Raw genomic sequence first — 20,275 nt, 5'->3', positions numbered from 1 at the left:
CATTTATAGAAGAGAGAATATACTAATTCAAGAAACTCCATCATGCATGACCTCCAAAAGAATGTAGCCAGAAGTAGCATAAAATACTGTCTCAGAGCAATGACTAATACTGAAAATAAAGCCATCCATCCATTTAGGGTTCTAGATTTTAACCTCCTGAATGTCCATATGAAGTATCCCAGTGTCCCCATCTTCTTCCTTTGGTTCTTACCCTTACTGTTTTCACATTTAATACAGCATGTTACAAAGTATTGTGCCTGACCCGCATTCTGTGTTTGTCTACTTTTCTTTCTCACTGAAGTTCCTCCAGTTCATATCTGTCTTAGTTAGGACTGCTATATCAAAGTACCAAAGGCTGGGTGACTTAAACCACACACGTGCATTTCGCCCAGTTTTGGAGGCTGGGAAGTCCACGATGGAGGCACAGGTGGATCGGGTGTCTGCTGAGGTCCTGCTTCCTCGTTTACATCTGTCCTGTCTTCTCACTGTGTCCTCACATGGCAGAGGGCAGAAAATGAGAGAGCAGACGTTCATGTCTTTTCACATAAGGCCACTAATCCCATTCATGAGGGCTCCACCTTTATGATCTAATTACCTCCCAAAGGCCCTGCCTCCTAATGGCATCACACTGGGGTTTAAGGTTTCAACATAGGAATTTTAGAGGAACACATTCAATCCATAACAATATCCAAGTCACATTTTTATCAAAAGCAGCCTTACTGTGCAAATAAGCACAGAATCACTTTGCTTATTTTCACAGAGATTCATTGGTTTCTCAGTGAGTCGACCTATTCTGTTCTTGTTTTATAAAAAGGTCATTGAATCATAACTGACCACCTACTATCATCAGCATTTTATAACAGAAAGGACATTATAAAATGACGAATCCAAAATACAGAAAGGATAAAATTATCAGAATAAAAGACGCTCTTTACTAAAAAGGAAACTGTCCCCCTTATTTGCCTAACATACTCTCTCTTTTGCTCATCAGGGCAGGTGGATCTGGACTGACTGGTCCTCCAGTGAGGAGGAAAACCACTCATGTCCCTAGATTCAGATTTCCTGAATTATGAAGGAAAGGATGGTGTTCGTATTCTCGTATTTTTTAATGTATTTTTATGTATAACTCACTTAAAATCTTTAAAATATTATAAAATAATGCAGAAACCATTTTAAGTAAAATGTATAAAACATCTATGTGTATTTTTAATAGGTATTAATCAATCACCTACATAAGCACCACCCAGGACGAGGTATAGACCCTGCCAGCCCTTTAGAAGCCCCAACCCCTATCAGTTGTCCCTTTGTCATCATAGCCTCTTCCCTTCTCTGGAGTTAGCCACGAACCTGCGTGTTAGTCATTATTTTGTTGCCTTTCATTATTTTCCCACCTATAGCTATATACCTTAAAAATATAATTTAGGTGTTTTTTAATTCATATAAAGGGAATTCTAGGTATGTTTCATTTGTTTCTTGTTTCTTTCACTAAGTATTTATTGCTTTTTCTGTCCTTTAATATTTTTATCATTCCATTTTTTTCTTTACTAGTTTGGGAGGATGCACTTTGTTTCTGTTCTGTTAGTACAGTTAACTTAGCATTACAGCATTAGTACTTATCAACAAATAAAGCTAGTGTGAGATCCTTTACCTTCTACTAAGATATTACCTTAGAATATTTTTAATCAATTTATCCCTTTCTCAATGTATATGTTATTACCATCTGGTGTTTTAATTTTTTAAATACCACTAGACATTATTATTCTCTTTTATGGAGTCAATGTTTGTTTACATTTGCCTAATATTTGGTGCATTCTTTGCTATTTATTTCTCCATGAACCTTGGACTTGCTTTCTAGGATCACTTTTTCTTCTGCTTGAAATATATTCTGAGAAATTCCTGTGCTAAGGGTCTTGCAGGGACAATCTATCTCGTAGTCTGCTTATTTTGAAAAAAATCTCTATTTCTCCCTCATCCTAGAAATATATATTCTCTTTGAATATAGAATTTTTAGTTGGTAGTCATTTTCAGTCAGCATGTCAAAAATATCATCACACTGTCTTCTGTTTTCCACTCTTACAACCAAATCACCTGTTAATATAACTGCTCTTTTCTGATTGCTCATAATATTTTTCTCATTACCTTTGTTTTTCTACAGTTTCACCATGATGCATACAGATGTCAGTTTCTTTTCATTTTTCCTGCCTGGATTGTTATGCTTCTTAAAATTATTTATTGCTATCATTAATATATTTCAGAAAATTTCCAGTAGCTATTTTTTTTTTTTTTGGAGACAAAGTCTCACTCTGTCACCTAGGCTAGAGTGCAGTGGCATGATCTTGGCTCCCTACAACCTCTGCCTTCTATGTTCAAGCAATTTTCAGCCTCAGCCCCCAGAGTAGCTGGGATTACAAACATGCACCACAATTCTTGGCTAATTTTGGTATATTTAGTAGAGATAGGGGTTCACCATGTTGGCCAGGCTGGTCTTGACCTCCTGACCTCAAGTGATACACCTGCCTCAGCCAACCAAAGTGCTGGGATTACAGGTGTCAGCCACCGCACCAGGCCCAATGGCTATCTTTTCAAATGTAGCCCCTTTTATATTCCCTCTCTCATCTCCTTCTAAACCTTCAATTAAACTCATGTTAAATTTCTCACTGTATTCTCTAAATGCCTTACACTCTTATTTTTCTTATATTTTTGTCTTTCTGAGCTGCAATGCAAATAATTTCTCTTTAAGTATCTTCCAGTTCTTCATTCTCCTTTCATAATGAACATTAAGCTTTTAATTTCAATTATCGTAATTTTTCGTTCTAGAATTTTGTTTCTTTTAAAAATGTACTATGTATATTGAGTTAATTTTTTCCTGCAGGTATTTTTTAAGACTCTATTTTATTTTGTTGTAACTAGGAGGAAGAGTTGTTTTATAATCTGTATTTTGTGATTCTAACATCTAAATTTGTGTCAGTATGTTTCTGCTGGTTCTTACTCATATTGCTTTGTTTTCTTGTATGTCTGGTTATCTTTGACTGTGTGCTAATCATTGGTATTGAAATATTATCATGGGAGGCACTTTGAGGCCTAGGATAAATGTGTCCTACTCCATATTATTTTAGATTTTTCTCGTGAGGTTTGGGACCTTCCCAGAGACTGACTATCTCAATCTAAATTAACAGTATAAAACTCTCCAATTATGTCTACATAATAGGAGGGCCGTAGCTATCCTGCCACTTCTCAGGGACAAGATTGTGCCTCATTTTTTCTTATTTTCTTATTTTACATTGCTCATCTACCAAAACAGTCTTCTTTATATTTGTTTGGGTTTGGAGAAAGGCAACAACTTTAATATTGGTTCTCCCTTATTCTTTATAACACTTCGGCCAGGACCTTGCTCCATTATTCTGGGTTTGATTGACCAAAGCTCAAATGTGTAGCATAAACAAATGACCTCAGGAAAAATGCAGTTATGTTACTTTGATATTCAGCTTCCCTCACTGACTTCATATTTCCACCCCTAAAAAATATTTACGGTGGCAGTCCCACTGTCTTTTCATATTTTCAATTTTTTAAGGAGTAATTTTAAAAAGAAACATTTTATCCAGCATTTTTATTGTTTTCAGTGGGAGAGTTGATCCAAAAACATAGCTTCTCATTACAATCTACCTCACTTTAATTTAAGTATGCATTTGGTTAATCAAGTTTGTGCTATTTATATAAATCTTGGTGGGAAAAGACTTCATAAGAATATGTATTGAAATTCTACAATGAACAGCTTGCTCGTTAGGGCTACATATAAGGCATAGAGATATAATCAAGATATAGTCTTTGCCTTATAAAATCTCTGCCAAAAAATAGGGTGAGATGAAATAAGAAACATAGTAGAGGTTTTTTTTTTTTTTTTTTTTTTTCCTGAGATTTTGAAGAAGGGGAGCTCACATCTGTGAAAGATTTGAATTGGGCCTTGAAGGACAGTTATAATTTGAATATGTGGAGATTTGCAGGGAGGGAGTGCAGGGGGATAAAAAACATGGACAATGGCATAAAACTGAGAATGGGCAGAGTCTGTGCACAGCAAAGAGAAATGAATTTTTGGTTTGGTTTGAAGATAGGATAAAAGAAAAGGATTGAGAAGAGTATCATGACCTGAGATTTGCTATGAGGGACAAATGAGTTTAATGAGTTGTGTTAGCATACTCCAGGTGTCTTCATTCTGGAATAATCTGTCATGGCTATTATTTTAACAAACATACACTGAATAGCAGTACTAGTCAGTGTTATGTATCTTAAAAGAGCCAGGCCTATTGTAGGGCCAAAGCAAGAGAGGATGCTCATTCTTCAAGGATCTTCATCTCATTTACTGCACAAGTGAAAACTCTTTCCTCAGAAGCACCCACATTACTGTTTGTTTCATCTGGTGCTAAAGAAGTACTAGAGAATCAGGAGCTGTCTGTTTGATTTATCTTCTCAGGCCTTGACTCACATTCCTTGTATTTTTCAGATACGCTTTCCTATTTTGGTATCAGTGAAGTATTTCAATTGACTCTAGCACTTCGTTTGCAGTTTGACTCCTAAGTACCTGCTGTACTTTGTGATTTTAGAGCTTCTGCTTGAAGTGTTCGGGAGGCACCTGACCATGTGCATGGGATTTGGCAAATCTCCATTTCTGGTTAAACAAAACCCATTTGATGGATTGCATCATAGAGAAGAAGCTCTGCAATTTAGAACATCCATTCATTTATTCTATCAACAGTTAACAACTCCTACCAGGTGTCACATAATTTTTTTCTTTTTGTTTTGTTCTTACCTTAGGGGCAACAGAAATATTCAAATGAATAATATATGATCCCTGCTCTTAAAGTACTCACAACATGGTAAAAGAGACATAATTTCATATAGGTTTATTATAACAAAACCATGACTAAAGTGTTAAAAAATATTAGACAACATGCTGTGGAACCATAGATTTAGCTATAGCTGGTCTTTTTCCAGAGAAACTACTATTGCAAATAATGTTCAGCTTACGTATCTCTCCTTTTGTTCAAATATTACCTTTTGAGATTATTATATCAAATATTATTGAGCATCTCTTATGTTTAAGTCACTATGATAGATTTTTAAGTCACTATGATAGGTGCTCTGAAAGATAAAAAAATGAACCAAACTGAAACAAATAGAAAGTATGGCCTTAGATTGAGCATAGTGAAAAAATGGATGTTGGTAGTTGTCCTAAAATGGCATGAACAAGACATGGGGTTGTTTTATGATAACTCAGAGAAGAGTGTGATTGCTTCCATTTGGATAGGATTTGAAATATATTCATGGGGGAAGTGACATTTGAGCACATTTTTGAAGGATGAATAGGATTTTGATGTAAAAGGGGGCAAAAGATATTTTATGTACTAATAGGAAAGTAATTAATAATGAAATATGGAAAATTCTTTTTTGTTATTTATTTTACAGATGTATATTGATCTCTTGCCTTCTTCCATGCACTGTGTACTAGTCACAGTTCTTGAAATGTTTTAATGGGGGTTCCCTGAGGCCTAGAGTGAATATTTCCTAGTCCACACTATTTTGTGTTTCTTCTATAAGTTGCCTGGGAGTGAGGAATAGCTTCAAACTAAGTTAAGGAACAGCATTGTGGAACAGCAAGCAGTGTAATTTGGTTAGAAAGTCAGTGTGGAACTGGTTTATGAAAGACCTTGAACAGGACTGGGAGAAGAGATCATTTCATTCTGTAGGCAATGTAACCAATATGAAATATTCTCAATTTCTCAATTAAGAGAGACTCAGAGTTTTCAGATGTTTGGGGAATTTACATATATATATATATAGAGAGAGAGAGAGAGAGAGACAACTGATATATATATACATATACATATATATCAGTTGTCTATAAAATTAAGTCTGTCTTAATTTTGTATATGTATAATTTAAAAACACATGCAGGACTTGGTAAATTATCTGAGAGACATGTTCTAAAAATTTATGCAAATAGATGTGAGCAATAAGGCCTGAGCTCTTACGACAGAGAAAATTGTAAAACGGCTGTTTGTCATCATTTTGGCTCAATGCATTTAGTAAATCACAGGACATCTTTTCACTGACAAAATATTTTGATATTCTCATATGTCTCTGACCTCCAACAGTATGGTCATTTCTAAAGAAGTTCTAGTGCAAAGAGAACAAGCAGAGCTATTCATCTAAGGAGAGCTAAAAACATGCTGTCCCAAGAACTAGGTGTGTCACCATCTCAGTGAGCAACGGTTGCAAACCTAGTGATGTTTTCATCTGACTCCAGAATATCTGTTTAGTGTCACACCCTACTTAAACAAATGCATTGTGTAAAGTTTTTCTACTAACAATCAGATGCTGTGGAACTCATTCTCATCAATTGGGTGGATGAGAGCCACTGTTTCTATTGTATTCATCACATACTGCTCAGAAAATTTAGTGTCACTTTTGATATAAATTCGAAAACATTGTAAACATTTTAGGGAATATTTTCCTCCTAAAATTGTGTGGTTCTAAAGCCAGTATATTCAATAGAAAGCCTATATGTTGGTAGTGTAAGGGACTTTTTTGTTACTCTTACGTTTTTTATTTTACATTGTACTAATATGTATTTTTAATCAGAGCCAACAACTGGCAATTTTTACTTTTTAAAAATTATATTTTGGCATTTTACGTTTAAGTCTTTAATCCATCTTGAGTTAATTTTTGTATATGGTGTAAGGAAGGGGTCCAGTTTCAATTTTGGGCACATGGTTAAGCCAGTTCCCCCGGCACCATTTATTAAATAAACTATAAAAACCCTAGAATGAAATCTAGACAATACCATTCAGGACATAGGCACAGACAAAGATTTTATGATGAAAATGCCAAAAGCAATTGCAACAGAAGCAAATAGTGACAAATGGGATCTAATTAAACTAAAGAGCTTTTGCACAGCAAAAGTAACTATCATCAGAGTGAACAGACAACTTTCGGAATGGAAGAAAAAATTTGCAATCTATTCATCTGACAAAGTTCTAATATCCAGAGTCTATAAGGAACTTAAACAAATGTACAAGAAAAAAATAAACAACCCCATTAAAAAGTAGGCAAAGGATATGAACAGACACTTCTTAAAAGAAGACATACATGCAGCCAAAAAACATATAAAAAAAGCTCAACATCACTGATCATTAGATAAATGCAGATTAAAACCCCAATGAGATACCATCTCGCACCAGTCAGAATGGCAATTACTAAAAAGTCAAAAAGAACAGGTGCTGGTGAGGTTACAGAGAAAAAGGAACACTTTTACACTGTTGATGGGAGTGTAAATTAATTTAATCATTGTGGAAGACACTGTGGTGATTCCTCAAAGACCTAGAGGCAGAAATATCATTTGACCCAGCAATCCCATTACTGAGTATATACCCAAAGGAATACAAATCATTCTACAATAAAGATACATGCACGTGTATGTTCATTGCAGCACTGTTTACAATAGCAAAGACATGGAGTCAACCTAAATGCCTATCAATGATAGACTGGATTAAGAAAATGTGGTACATATAGACCATGGAATACTGTGCAGCTATTAAAAGGAACAAGATCATGACCTTTGCAGGGACATGGATGGAGTGGAAGTCATTATCCTTAGCAAACTAACACAGGAAGAGAAAAACACACTTATAAGTGGGAGCTGAATGATGAGAACACATGGACAGAGTGTGGGGAACAACAAATACTGGGGCCTGTTGGAGGGGGTGGTGGGGAGAGGCACAGCATCAGGAAGAATAGCTAATGGATGCTGAGCTTAATACCTTGGTGATGGGATGATCTGTGCAGCAAACCACCATGGCACACGTTTAGCTATGTAACAAACCTGCACATCCTGCACATGTATCCCTGAACCTAAAAGTGGAAGAAAAAAAATGTATTTTTAAAAGGTACAATGTGATGTTTTGGTGCATGTATACATTGTGGAATGATTAAATCAAGCTATTAATATATCCATTACCTCATTTTTTGTGTGTGATGAAAATATTTAAAATATAATCAGTGATTTTTAAGTATATAGGATATTATTATTAACTACAGTTACTATGCTGTACAATGGATCTCTAGAATTTATTTTTCTTGTCTAATAGAAATTTTGTACACTTTGAGCAACATCTCCCCATACCTTTCCCACAAACCCCCAGGCCCTGGTAAGTACTATTCTGCTCTCTGCTTCTATGAGTTTGATGTTATAAAAATTTTACTTTTAAAAACAGAAAACTTTTCTAAGTCATTTAAGGAACTATTAACTTTTCCAAACCACTCATTCAGCCATAACCTTGGAAGCAAAAATGGGCAACATAAAAGGCCTCATCAAAATAATTGGTTTTCAGCCTGGCCCACATATTGAGACCCTGTCTCTACAAAAGTTATTTTAAAAAATTAGTTGGGTGTGGTGGCCCACGCTTATAATCCCAGTACTTCGGGAGCCCAAGGCAGGTGGATCATCTGAGGTCAGGAGTTTGAGACTAGCCTGTTCAACATGGAGAAACCCCATCTCTACTAAAAATACAAAAAGGAGTTGGGTGTGGCGGCGCACACCTGTAACCTGAGCTACTTAGGAGGCTGAGGCACAAAAATTGCTTGAACCCAGGAGGTGGTGGTTGCAGTGAGCCAAGATCCCATCACTGCCCTCCAACCTGGGTGATAGAGTGAGACTCTCTGTCCAAAAAAAAAAAAAAAAAAAAAAAAAAAATAGCCATACATGATGGTCATGCACCTATAAGTCCAGCTACTTGGGAGGCCGAAGCAGGAGGATCACTTAAACCCAGGTGTTTGAGGCTGCAGTGAGCTATGATTAAGTCACTGCACTATAGCCTAGGCAATAGAATGAGACTCTGTCTCTAAAAAAAAAAAATAAAAAATAAAATAAATAATAATTTGTTTACTTTTACAAAATATTGTTTACTTTCAATATGAGTAATGAACACACACATTAATTAAATAATGCAATATATCTAATGCTCATTCACTGTAGTATGACTTTAACAACAAAATGAACTTATTTATGGAGGGAAAATGATGTGATTTAGCAAAAAGATGAAAATAGTTTCAATCAGAAAGCTATTCATGAATTATTGAGTATTCCGTGCAAAATGAATATGGAATGATTTTATCTTTGTAGAGTGAGTATTGAGCCCTTATTCAGACCCCTGCTTAAGAAGATCATGAAAAAATGGAGGGGCAAACAAAAGATCTATCAGCCTTAGACTAATGAAGGCATTTTAAAATCTCTGTTTAATCATTTAATTCTCATAAGAGTAGTATTCTTGCCACATCAGCATGGTTATCATTGATGCAGTATGTTAGTATAGCTGTAGATTGCACCATCATATGGCCTCATCATACATTTAATGATTAGAAAAAACAAGTTACAGTTCAAAATCTGGAGGATAATGGGTAGAGATGGAAATACAGAGAAGAAAAAAAGGAAATTAAAGTCCCGTGTTTTATTAATGTAAACTTTGTAAGGAAAAAAAATCAAGTGATCGATATTGCTATAAATGAAGCCATGTTCTCTGGTTATATTTTTTTCAAGTTTTGGCCATTAACTATAATAAATTCTGTATCTTACATAATTTTTAATAACCGCAAAAAATCCATGAAATTGACAGGATTCTTTATAAATGGATCAGAGCTTACTGTCCCTCAATAAACCTCACCTTAGGCTCTCTCAGAAAACTATTTTAATTATGAAGCTTGTCTCTCTGTGGTTTATCATTTTGGTCAATGAAATGCATCTGTTTTGGAGCTTGCATTTCTCTAAGATAAAATTAGCTTTCACCCCACAGTACATTTTTTAATTTATAGAGTATATGTATAGTCTTTCTTAAAAATTCACTACTAAATTGAAATGCTCTGAGAAGCAGTATCACATTAGGTAGAAACAGGGGCTTTCAAGTCAGATCACCTGGGCTAGGAATCCCAGGTTAATGTTTTACTTGCTGCTCTAGTTTATTTTCAAATGTTAATGATAACTTTATTTTCACATATTTCTTGGCTATCTCAACTGCAATATGAGATTAACAAAGGTGACTATCTCATAGAACCACACGTGAGAAAATTGATGCAATGTGCCTGTCACAGACAAACATAATAAATCTTAATTGTATTTATCATTGTCGTTATTATTACGTGAAGCAATAGAGTACGGTCGTTAGGATGAGGGAAGGGTAAAGGGAGAATGTGGGAAAGATCTGCATGTGCCTAGAAGTCTTTTTGCTCACATTCCAGTGGTAAGAATGAATAATTGGCCACATTCTGATGCAAATAGGGCTGGAAATAAAGCCTTCAGCTGGCGAACTGGCTCCCAGTGACAACTAAAGGTGCTTGAAGAGGGACCACAGCACACATTTTGGTGGAGAGCAATTTGCCTCTGCCATAGTGAGAGCAACATCAGTTGTCTCAATCCTGGTTTTCTGGAAGACAAAGCCTGAATTAAGAGCCAGGCTTTATTTGGGAGGTACAAATCCAGGACACAGAGAGTGAAGTGAAAAGGAAGTCAGGCCAGAAATGATGGGGAGTGGTACAGGGATGTTACCACGTTGGCTCCCCTCTACAATGAGCTTCAAAGAGACAGAGAGAAAAGGGGCTGCAAGTACACTGGTGAAAGCTTAAACCAATCTATGGGAGGAAGGGAGCAGAAGAAGGAAAAGGAATTTATCTCCCATATTTCTTCCCATTTCCTGCACTTTTCCCATTTCCTGAACTTTTGGTTAAATTTCACCACCGAGAGTCTTCACTTGCCTGCATCAGTTGGACCTGCCTCAGCCTTGGGAGGCTACTCAGAAAGTCAGGTCCCACACCCTGCAAAGTGGCATTTCATCTAAAGTAGGAAGTAGTGGAAGGAGCCAAAGGCCTCTCTATAATCTGGCAGCCTTTGGGGGGGAAGTCTGGCATTCCAAGAAGGTGACTGGTCATTCTCAAGAGGTGGACTGCATTGCCCAGGCAGAGATGGTCATCTACAGGGACAGCTGAGGTTGACTGAGTGGATGACAGTCTAAGGGGAAACTCTGAGGCGGCACCTGAGACATCAAAAGTGTACCCAAGCTATTCACCTTGCAGAAATAAATTACCTTTTTAATATAATGTAAATGTAAAACTGTATCAGTTGAGAACAAAATAAACTAAGTAGAAGCGATTATATTTATTCCAGCAAGATTTTGATTCAGAAACAAATGCAATAGGTGCTCATTTCTTGAAAAGTATAGAATACTTTCTCCTCAAAAACAAACAAAAAGCACATAACAGTCTCGTGCCCACAATCACTAACGAAGGTTTATTTTTCTGAAAATGTGGTTTGATTTGGTCATGTAATATACTGAGAAATTTCACTGTAGAAACAATTTCTGTTATTATTAACATCATTTATATTCATATACATAAAACTCACATCTTATAATCAAAGTGTCCTCTTTTATGTTGACAGGGGCCATACTTTAGACATTAATAAGATCAGGTATCCATTCAGTCCTCTTTCCTGAATCATTTTGCCCAAATGAGAATATATAAATGAGTTTTATCCTCCTCCATGAACAATTTTCCAGAATCAAAACCAGTTATGTGATAAAACTTAATTCCTCTAAACAGATTTTGTGTTTCGTGTTTCAAAATGATAAGGACAATCTGAGTCTATATTCTGGAATAGCAATTAATCCAAAATAAAAAATGGCGCTAATAACCTATTTCATAAAATCTGAGCTTTGTCTCTCTTTTTGAACCACATCTAGTAATAAGGGTATAAGGCTGTGCGGTCAAATGATTTGTGGCCTGCGTATATGCCCAATCTTCATCATGGAAGCTATCATCAAGCTAAAGAGCATCTGGCCTTTGATATTTTCTTAATATACATTAAAAGACTATGGACCCCAAATATCCCATAAAGAAAAATGGGAAACTTAATCCCACAGGTTTAATCTAAGTCGGAGAAAAAAATATTACAGAGAAAATACTCTGTTAGCTGTTATTGGGAAATGGTGAAGATAGACGAAGAGAATAATAAAAATCAGAAGTGCGAGAGACCTAGGGTCAATTTTTAATGACTTCACATTCCTCTAAAAAAGAAGCTTTTATGTTTTATTGTCCAAAAGCAGTAACTCTTAAATAATTCTATTTAAATATTTTAAAAATCAGTTATTTCTATTCTAAGTTCACCCCAGAAGAGATATGGTGTGTACATTCTTAGATTTAAATTCATATTTAGTCATTTTTAAAAAAGTGTATTTTTATAATGATGTACAATATGATCCATTGGCATCGTGCTGTTCATTAGCAGACTTTTTCTTGTGTTTTATAGCTGTAGAATCAGAAATATGTTTTCTATTAAAGGATTCTTTAATTTCAGGCTTCTTGAATAAAATCTTGATTGTCTTCCAAATAAATTCTACAACTTTACTGAACTACTTATTCCAATATTTAACATTTAAATACTGAGAAGTTTTTCTTCTAATAATCTCTATTCCCTAAAACAGTTCTTCAGGCATAGGTCTTTCTGCTGTAGCTTTGTGAAAATGAACTACTTATTAGGACAATTTTTACACAATCCTCAAGCTATTTATTCTAGTTTTCTCTTTTTAAAGCGAATATATTTATTATTACCAATAACTTTGTTTTTTTTCTGTCATACTTTTGAATTCACCCCAAATCTCTATTAACTTTGATTGTACCAGATGATCAGTTCTTAAAGTCGGTATAAAATGGAAATATTATCCTGTACCCACCTACATACTTCTTTCTTTGTAAACTGTCATTCTGAGATGTATTATTTATTTTTATTTGTTAATGCATTGGAATCAACCCCGATATTTTCCATTGTCATTCTCTATACAGTTCCTCAATTATTTCAATAGTTCACAAATATCTGTTGAACACTTATTTGGGGCCACTTTGCTAGATTCTGGAAGAATAAAGAACCATAAGACAAACCCCCTTCTCTTACTGGATAGCTAGGGGGAAAAAACACACCAAAAAGGAGTAGCAATGTGTGACTAACAAGAGTTGTAACACAGTATGTTTCAAATAGGAGAAATGGTGGAAGGAGTAAGTGACTACCTGCAGAGGCGAAATTCTCCCCGTGGATATTTTTATTTTTTTAACTTGTGTCTTGAAAATGAGCAAGATTACGGCAGATGGCAGGCAAGCAGGGTAGATTGAAGAGAGAGATAAATGTATTTCAGATGAAAAGAATGAATGCATACTCAAATCCCAAATGTCTGGCGTTGTGAAAACACATTGCATTTTGGAAACTGCCATGGATGTAGCATAGCTGGTGTGGAGAAGAATGGGAGAATGCATAGAACCGAGAGGGATGGTTGGAGGAGGACAGAAAGGAGCTCGTATACCTTACCAAAGGATTTGGACACTACCCCATAGATAAATGTTTCACAATGTGAGGTTTGTGTCTTTGAGGGGAAAAAAGGTCAAAATACAGAGAATGTATTGCAAGGGTTTTTGGCCACAGAGGCAAGAGGTAGAAGAATTCTGGTGAGAGAAAATAAGAACTCTACTGAGGTTAGGGTCATGAGATGGAGAAAAAGGAACTAATTCCAGAATTTGAGACTTTGTGCCTTTTGATTATGGATGGTGAAAGAAAGGAGGGAGTTAAGAAACTTTCAGGCGAAGAGAGTGAAGGGATTATTAAGTAAGACAAGCGATAGAGAAAAGGAGGCAGGTGGGAGAAGAAGATAATGATTTCACTGAGGTGTCTGTGCTACACTCTCATGATAGTGTAGAAAATATAATTCTGACACATCAGAGTGAGCTGGGGGCCAGAGGCACCCATCGAGGGGTCAACATATGGCAGGGGATGGGGCAAGACTAGGGGCAAGACCAAAACCCATAGGAATCGCATGAGTGAGGAGAAATGATGAGGGCCTAGAACGCTAAACCTGGGGTTACCAACATTTAGAAAGTGGGAAGAGGAAGAGGAGTCAGTAGAAGAAACTGAAAGGGAAGAGTATAAAAGGTGAAAGAAGAATTTAGAGAAAAAAATGCTTCCATAGCCAAGAAACAAGAGGGCTCTAAGGAGAAGGGCCAACAGAATCTAAGAGTGCAGAGTTCAAGTCAGATGCAGATGGGAAACAAGGCATCAGATTGTTTTTGTTGACCTTAATGGTTAAGACATTTTAGAAAAGTCAAAGAAGGAAGTAAACATCATACTACAGTGTTGAAGAAGAGAATGGAGTCTGGGAAAACAGAGAACATGAACTGAGGAGAAGGATGAATCTGGCAGTAATGGAAAGGAAATAAGTGAGATTGAGAAAAAGTGAGGGTGTGGAGTTGATGCTTGCTTTTCTTCTATTTTTTTCTTTATAAACAGGGGTGATGAACATGGTTAGAGGCTGAAGATATAATCTATTTGAGAGGGAGAAAGTAGAAGGAAATGTGAAATTCTTATTATTGGACAGCTCCGGAAATGAGGGACAAGACTGGATGAAATTAGGAACTAGAGACAAATAATCCTTGGGCAGAAGGAGTAGCTCTTCCTCTGAGGCAAAGCAGGACATGCCTTGCGAGTCCTTTCTGTGCTTTATGGTACTGACAGGTCAGGTAATTTGACACTCACAGAGGCCACTGTCCTGCCAAGGTATGGTTGTTTATTAGACAGATGGGCCAGTCACAGCCCCAGAATTCTGGGGCCAGAAGACAAAGTGGGAAATGATGACTCAAGGAAAAAAATAGAAAATGTGAATTATTATTCTTGGTCCTGAAAAAGATGTTGATTTTTAGGTGGGTGAACTAGTAGGAGAAAAAGATGAGTGTGGAGGAGAGGCCATGGATTCCATTGTGATCAAAACCCTAGAACTTGGAATCTGATAAAAGTAAATTCATATCAACTCAGGCACTTTCTAAGTACATGATCTCATGTCAGGCACTTGGCCACTCTCTGCTTAGGTTTCTTCATGTGTAAGTTGAAAGCACTGGTAATATTTTCACAAGATTGTTGTAAGAAGTAAATGAGAAATCAATATTAAGGTTTCAGAGTGCAATAGAGGAAGCTATCATTAAACTTTATATTCGTTTGTTTATTTGGATTACACAGACTAAGTATGAAAGTGGGAAGAGTTGTGACTGTTCTAACACAAGGGCTATGATCTCCATGAAGTCGGAACAAACCATTTCGTGGGGTGGACTTATAAGGGTTGAAGCTTTCAGAGAGCAGTGTCAAGAGGAAGAAGAGAAAGTGACTAGGAACACATACAAAGTTTGCTAAGCAGAGTCAAAGGCCCAGCTGAAGAAGGTAGACATTATTTGTAATATTGCTACCCTAAGTAGTCAAAAGTTATTTCTCCAGTATTCGGGGATATGAGGAATATTATGGAGTGGCAAGCAGATGAGAGTGATATCCTTGGAGGATAAGGCAGGTGGAGGGGGTGGTTGAAGTAACTGTGGAATCAGGAATATAAGCCTGGACATGAAAGGAAGTGAAGCCAGGAAGGAATTCAGAGACTGGGAGATTGCACAAAGGTCGATTATTTTAATAGCATCAGAAACACACATAACAGGGTGGGGGTAAGAAAATCTCCAAAAATGGAATCTGTCAGATGAGCAGCAGAATGAAAATCACTGAAGTGGAGACAAGGTGAAGCAGTGAGATTGGAAGTAATGCAAGAGACTGGGCAAGGTCCTGGAGAGGATAGCCACGGACAGGAGTTGGATTGTGATAAACCCATGCCAGGTGCTGTGAGATTTGCCTTAGGAAGCTGTAGGGTAAACACACCTGATAGCAATAGATTAAGAATCTCCTTGGAATGACCCTCTATGACAGACACACCTGAACGTGTGTTTCAAGCTAGGGAATCCAGGAACAGCTAACCTGGAAATTCGTTCTTTGTCCATGAGAAACACCTGAGCCCTCATCCAGTCTCGTGGATCACAGGCCACACAGGTGAATGAGGCTCTGAGGTTTGGGGTGCGGTGGATGAAGGTTGCCAGGTGGAGGTCCTTAAAGGGAGGGTGTGAAGTCAAAATACTATATAAACTGCATGCTGGTAGCAAGAGGTTGTGGTTTTCCTGCCCAGCCCTCCGCTGCTGGGCTGTGTAGTTATGTTGTCCAGCCCGCTGCCACTGGTGTATTCCTGTACATGAGATGGTTCTCCTGTCCAACCTGGCACCACTGGCCTCTTTCCCTGATAGGTAAACCCTTCGTAAAATCCCATATCTTGTTTGCTGGTTCTGGGTCTCATCTTTGGCCTCTTGAACCTCAGTCCTATTGGGGTTAATAAGGATTTAGCACAACAGATACTGATGAGAACGTTTTGAGATTGACAAAGCTAGATGATGAGAAAACTGTAAAAGCTTAGACTGTTTTTACCCACAGGTTTCCTTTAGCCCTATAGCATATGGAGTTTGTAGATAATTATACAGAAATCTAAAGCTAATGTGAGATTTTTTCAAGGAAGAGTCAGTATCTCCCTTATCCCTGGAGTTCAGGGATCCCAGCACAGTGGGTAACACATTGACACATAGTAGGTGTGCAATAAATGTTAATTGAGTGTGTAATATCACATTCAATCCAAATATGAGTCCATTAAACCGTTTCTCACTTTTCCAAATCACAAACCAAAGACTGCTTAACCATTAAAAAAATACAAATCTTAATTGCTGTAAAATTGGGAATTTTGAGACACTTAAGTCTTCCTTCCAAAGCACAAAAGCTAGTTGCATTTTGGTATTTTTCCTTCATTCATGAATTCAGCAAATATTCATTGAACAACAACTATGTGCCAGGCACTGTTCCATACATTGGGAAAAACAGTCGAGGGAAAGGCAAACAAGGCCCTAGCTCAGGGAGCTTAATTCTGGTGGGGGAAACACAGACAGTCAGCATATAAAAATATATATGTTAATTTCAGTTAGGAGGAGGGCTGCAGTGAAATTAAAATAAGTAGTGGGATGGAGAGTAACCAGGAGTACTGGAGTACAGCTCTTTTATATATAAGACGGTCAAGGAAGACCTCTGACAAGGTGACATTTAACTGGGAACTGAAGGATAAGAAGGAGCCAGCCGTGTGAAGATTGGGAGGTATTCCAGGTAAACAGGTGGTGTAAAGGACCTACGGCAAGATCAAGTTTAACAGAGAAGGACAAAAACAAGATGAATATGTCTATTCTGGAGTCTAGTGAGAAAGCCATAGCTTTTCCCAAATTCTTACATGTTTTTAGCATATGATCACAGTGTATATTCAATTTTTAAGGGCTGCATCATGGTTAAGAACTCTCTGTGCAGTGACACTGCTTGGATCTAAAGCCTGGCCACTCCTTTCCTAGCTGGGTAACCTTGAAGAAATTGACCTAACCATTCTGGCAGGTTTTCTTACTTATAACTTAGTGATGATAATGCCTACCTCATAAAGTTGTGAGTGTAAGATTTCACAGAATCATTTGGTTAACATTTATTGCACACTTATTTTGTGTCAATGTGTTAGCCACTGTGCTGGGCCCTAGAGCTCCAGAGGCAAGGAAAATACTGAATCTTCCTCATATTAGCCTTAGGCTTCTGTATAATTACCCACAAACTCTCTATGATACAGAGGTTATATACTAAACAAATTATTACTAATTGTTGTAAAGTACTTAGGTAAGTACCTGGAACATAAAAAGTGCTCTTAAAATAATTATACCTTTTTATTTTCCCCTGACTTGACTGTATGGGAAAAATAAACCATTTTGTTACATACTCTTAATGATTATTTTTGTTGGCTCTGAGTATCCCCTAATTTAATTAAATCTATAAGAAACATGTTGCTAATTTTTCTACGTCATAAATCACTTCATAAAGAACACCACTATCATGCTTTGAAATCTTCTAAAATAGTGATCACCTGGGTGGCAGAGTGTGGGTGAACCAGTAAAAACTTTACACTGATCCAAATCTCTTGATGGGTTTCTCCAGAGGTTCCTAAATAATAACAACAAAAAAGGTAGTTATGCTATCAAATTCTATCCTGCCTGCTAGTTTATCCTGTAGGAGAGTTATACAATGTTTCCAAAAAAAAAAAAAAAATCAGTTGCCAGAAACCTCGTAATTTACCGTTAAAAGACAAATATCTGGCTTCTGAAAAAGTCTATTTATGTTAAACTTATAGAATTGGATATAATGGCTAAGAGGCAACAAATGTGGACAGAATGTTTTTAAAATATATTTACCATTCTTTCATAATTTCATGTTTTATCGTAATGTTCATAATGTTAAAAACATTGTCTAAAAATATTATAAGCTTCATATACTAAAGTATTTTATGGACAATGACTTGAGAAAAGTATCGAATGTATAGAGAAATCTAGAAAATTTATCTATGGAGAAACTTCTTGAAAAAATAGTAAAGAAATTCTCCAAACTGCTAAACATTTTAAAAAATAATTGGTGGTATGGAGGTATGCAAATGCAAAGTTGTATAAGGATGATTAACTTGAATCAAGTGAAAATATGAAAAGACAAATATGAGTGATTATTGTGAATTATTGAAATAAAAAACATCTTTTAAGTAATACCCACGTTATAATTGTGTAGTAGGAAGCACACATTATAATCTATTTTGTCTAAGTCAAATTTACTAAATGAAATTATATTTATGTATATAGTCTTAAAGTCTGAAAAGTGAATTTCTAAAAGGCATAGTTGACACTTAATAAATATGTTATTGAATTTGCTAATATGTGAAACAAACCTGCAAGGGGACTTTGAGATTAATCCACCTGCTCAATTTTCTAGATGATGTAGTCAGATTCTAAGCAACTTTACTGTAGTCACAAAGCTAAAACTCTAACAGTTTTTTGCATTGCATTATGATTTATCAATTTTTTCTTTTACTGTTAGGTCTAAAAGTAATATAACTTAACATGCTTTTATGTTACTTTAGCGATTGAAGAGCAATATTCCATATTACTAAATAACAGATTTTAAAACTTATTATTCTTAAATTACTAAAGAATACCATCTCAACATATCAGTATTCTAGATATTAATTTTTCCTATGGTCTACAGTTAATTAAATAATTTTAAAAATAGGTCTTTAATTTTAGACATTTAAAAATATCAGGTCCCAAATAAAAATTCTACAAATTAGGTTTCCCCTGGGGAAAACAACAAAGGCATTATATCATAAATATGTATAGCTACTAACTAAAAAACTCCTATTTCTCTGACATCCATCTATAATGTTGCATCCTTTTATTCTTATTTCATTTTTGTGTTTACAGAAAACTGGGCACAAACCAGAAAGTGTGGATTTGTGTGGAGCACACATAGAATGGGCCAAGGAAAAATCGAGCAGAAAGAATGTCTTTCAGGTAAGAATGTTACATATATTCAATTTATTCCTGTTCTCTCTAAATCTGAGTTCTCTTGGGTAACTAAAATAAGACTACCTTCTTGTGATGTGTTCATGTACAAGAACTAGTTGTCTGAAGGTCATGAAAGGTGACTCCTCTTCCCAGTTGAATTTTTGGTTTTTTGGTTGTTTTTCTGGTGACTGGTTGCTATCTGGACACAAAATATATGTTGCGTGTTGATTAATATAAACATATAAAAGTCATTGAAGTTTGCAGTATATGTAGTAGATGTCTGGGGTTCAAACATAGGATGTTTGACTTAAATAGATTTGATCTAGAATTTTCAGATGCACACAAACTAAGATTCACCAAGTGTAAGCTAGTTACATTCATTGACACTCTTGCCTTCCAGTCATTAATTACATTTACCAGTGTAACTTACAAGAATGGAAAGGGCTGAACAGCTATTAAAAAAAAAAAAAAAAAAAAAAAAAAAAAAAAAAAGATTCTTTCATATTGCATACTTTAGTTTTTTGAAAAAAACAACTTGATTCATAATTACAATCATATTCCATTGAATAGCAAGAACCAGATGAAATCCTTGAGAGAGATAAAATTGGAAAATGTAATTTCGCATGTTACCAAAATCACCTAATTTGCATGATTTATCTGGCAATTAATAATTTTAGATTATGGAGTTTGATTTTTGTTCTATTTTATATGAAATTTTTATATTTCCAAAGTAATCAGTAATTAGATATATTTCAGGATTTATATAATTTAGTAGAAAAGAGAGATAGATTATGATAATTATTTTTAAATTAAATGTCTTCTGAGAGCATGTTGGCCCTTGAATAGAAGTCAGTTCTTCTGTTCTTAAATGCTTTGTTGAAATTAATAATTGGGTCATATAGAAGCATAGGTAGGTGACATTTTCTACCTATACTCTTCA

At 35.9% G+C, this 20,275-nt stretch overlaps 1 protein-coding gene across 2 annotated transcripts in view; it reads left to right on the top strand.

The window, feature by feature from the left end:
- Positions 1–20,275, top strand: part of ARHGAP15 (Rho GTPase activating protein 15) — a 629,043-nt gene that overhangs the window by 105,351 nt on the left and 503,417 nt on the right. For both annotated transcript variants that reach the window (XM_050751741.1, XM_050751742.1), the window contains exon 6: positions 19,252–19,341. In XM_050751741.1, the coding sequence (XP_050607698.1) occupies positions 19,252–19,341 (90 nt within the window). The remainder of the gene's footprint in view (positions 1–19,251; positions 19,342–20,275) is intronic.

The sequence above is a fragment of the Macaca thibetana genome, chromosome 12, assembly GCF_024542745.1.
Source record: "Macaca thibetana thibetana isolate TM-01 chromosome 12, ASM2454274v1, whole genome shotgun sequence".
NCBI lineage: Eukaryota > Metazoa > Chordata > Mammalia > Primates > Cercopithecidae > Macaca > Macaca thibetana.
This window is presented reverse-complemented; position numbering and strand designations above follow the sequence as displayed.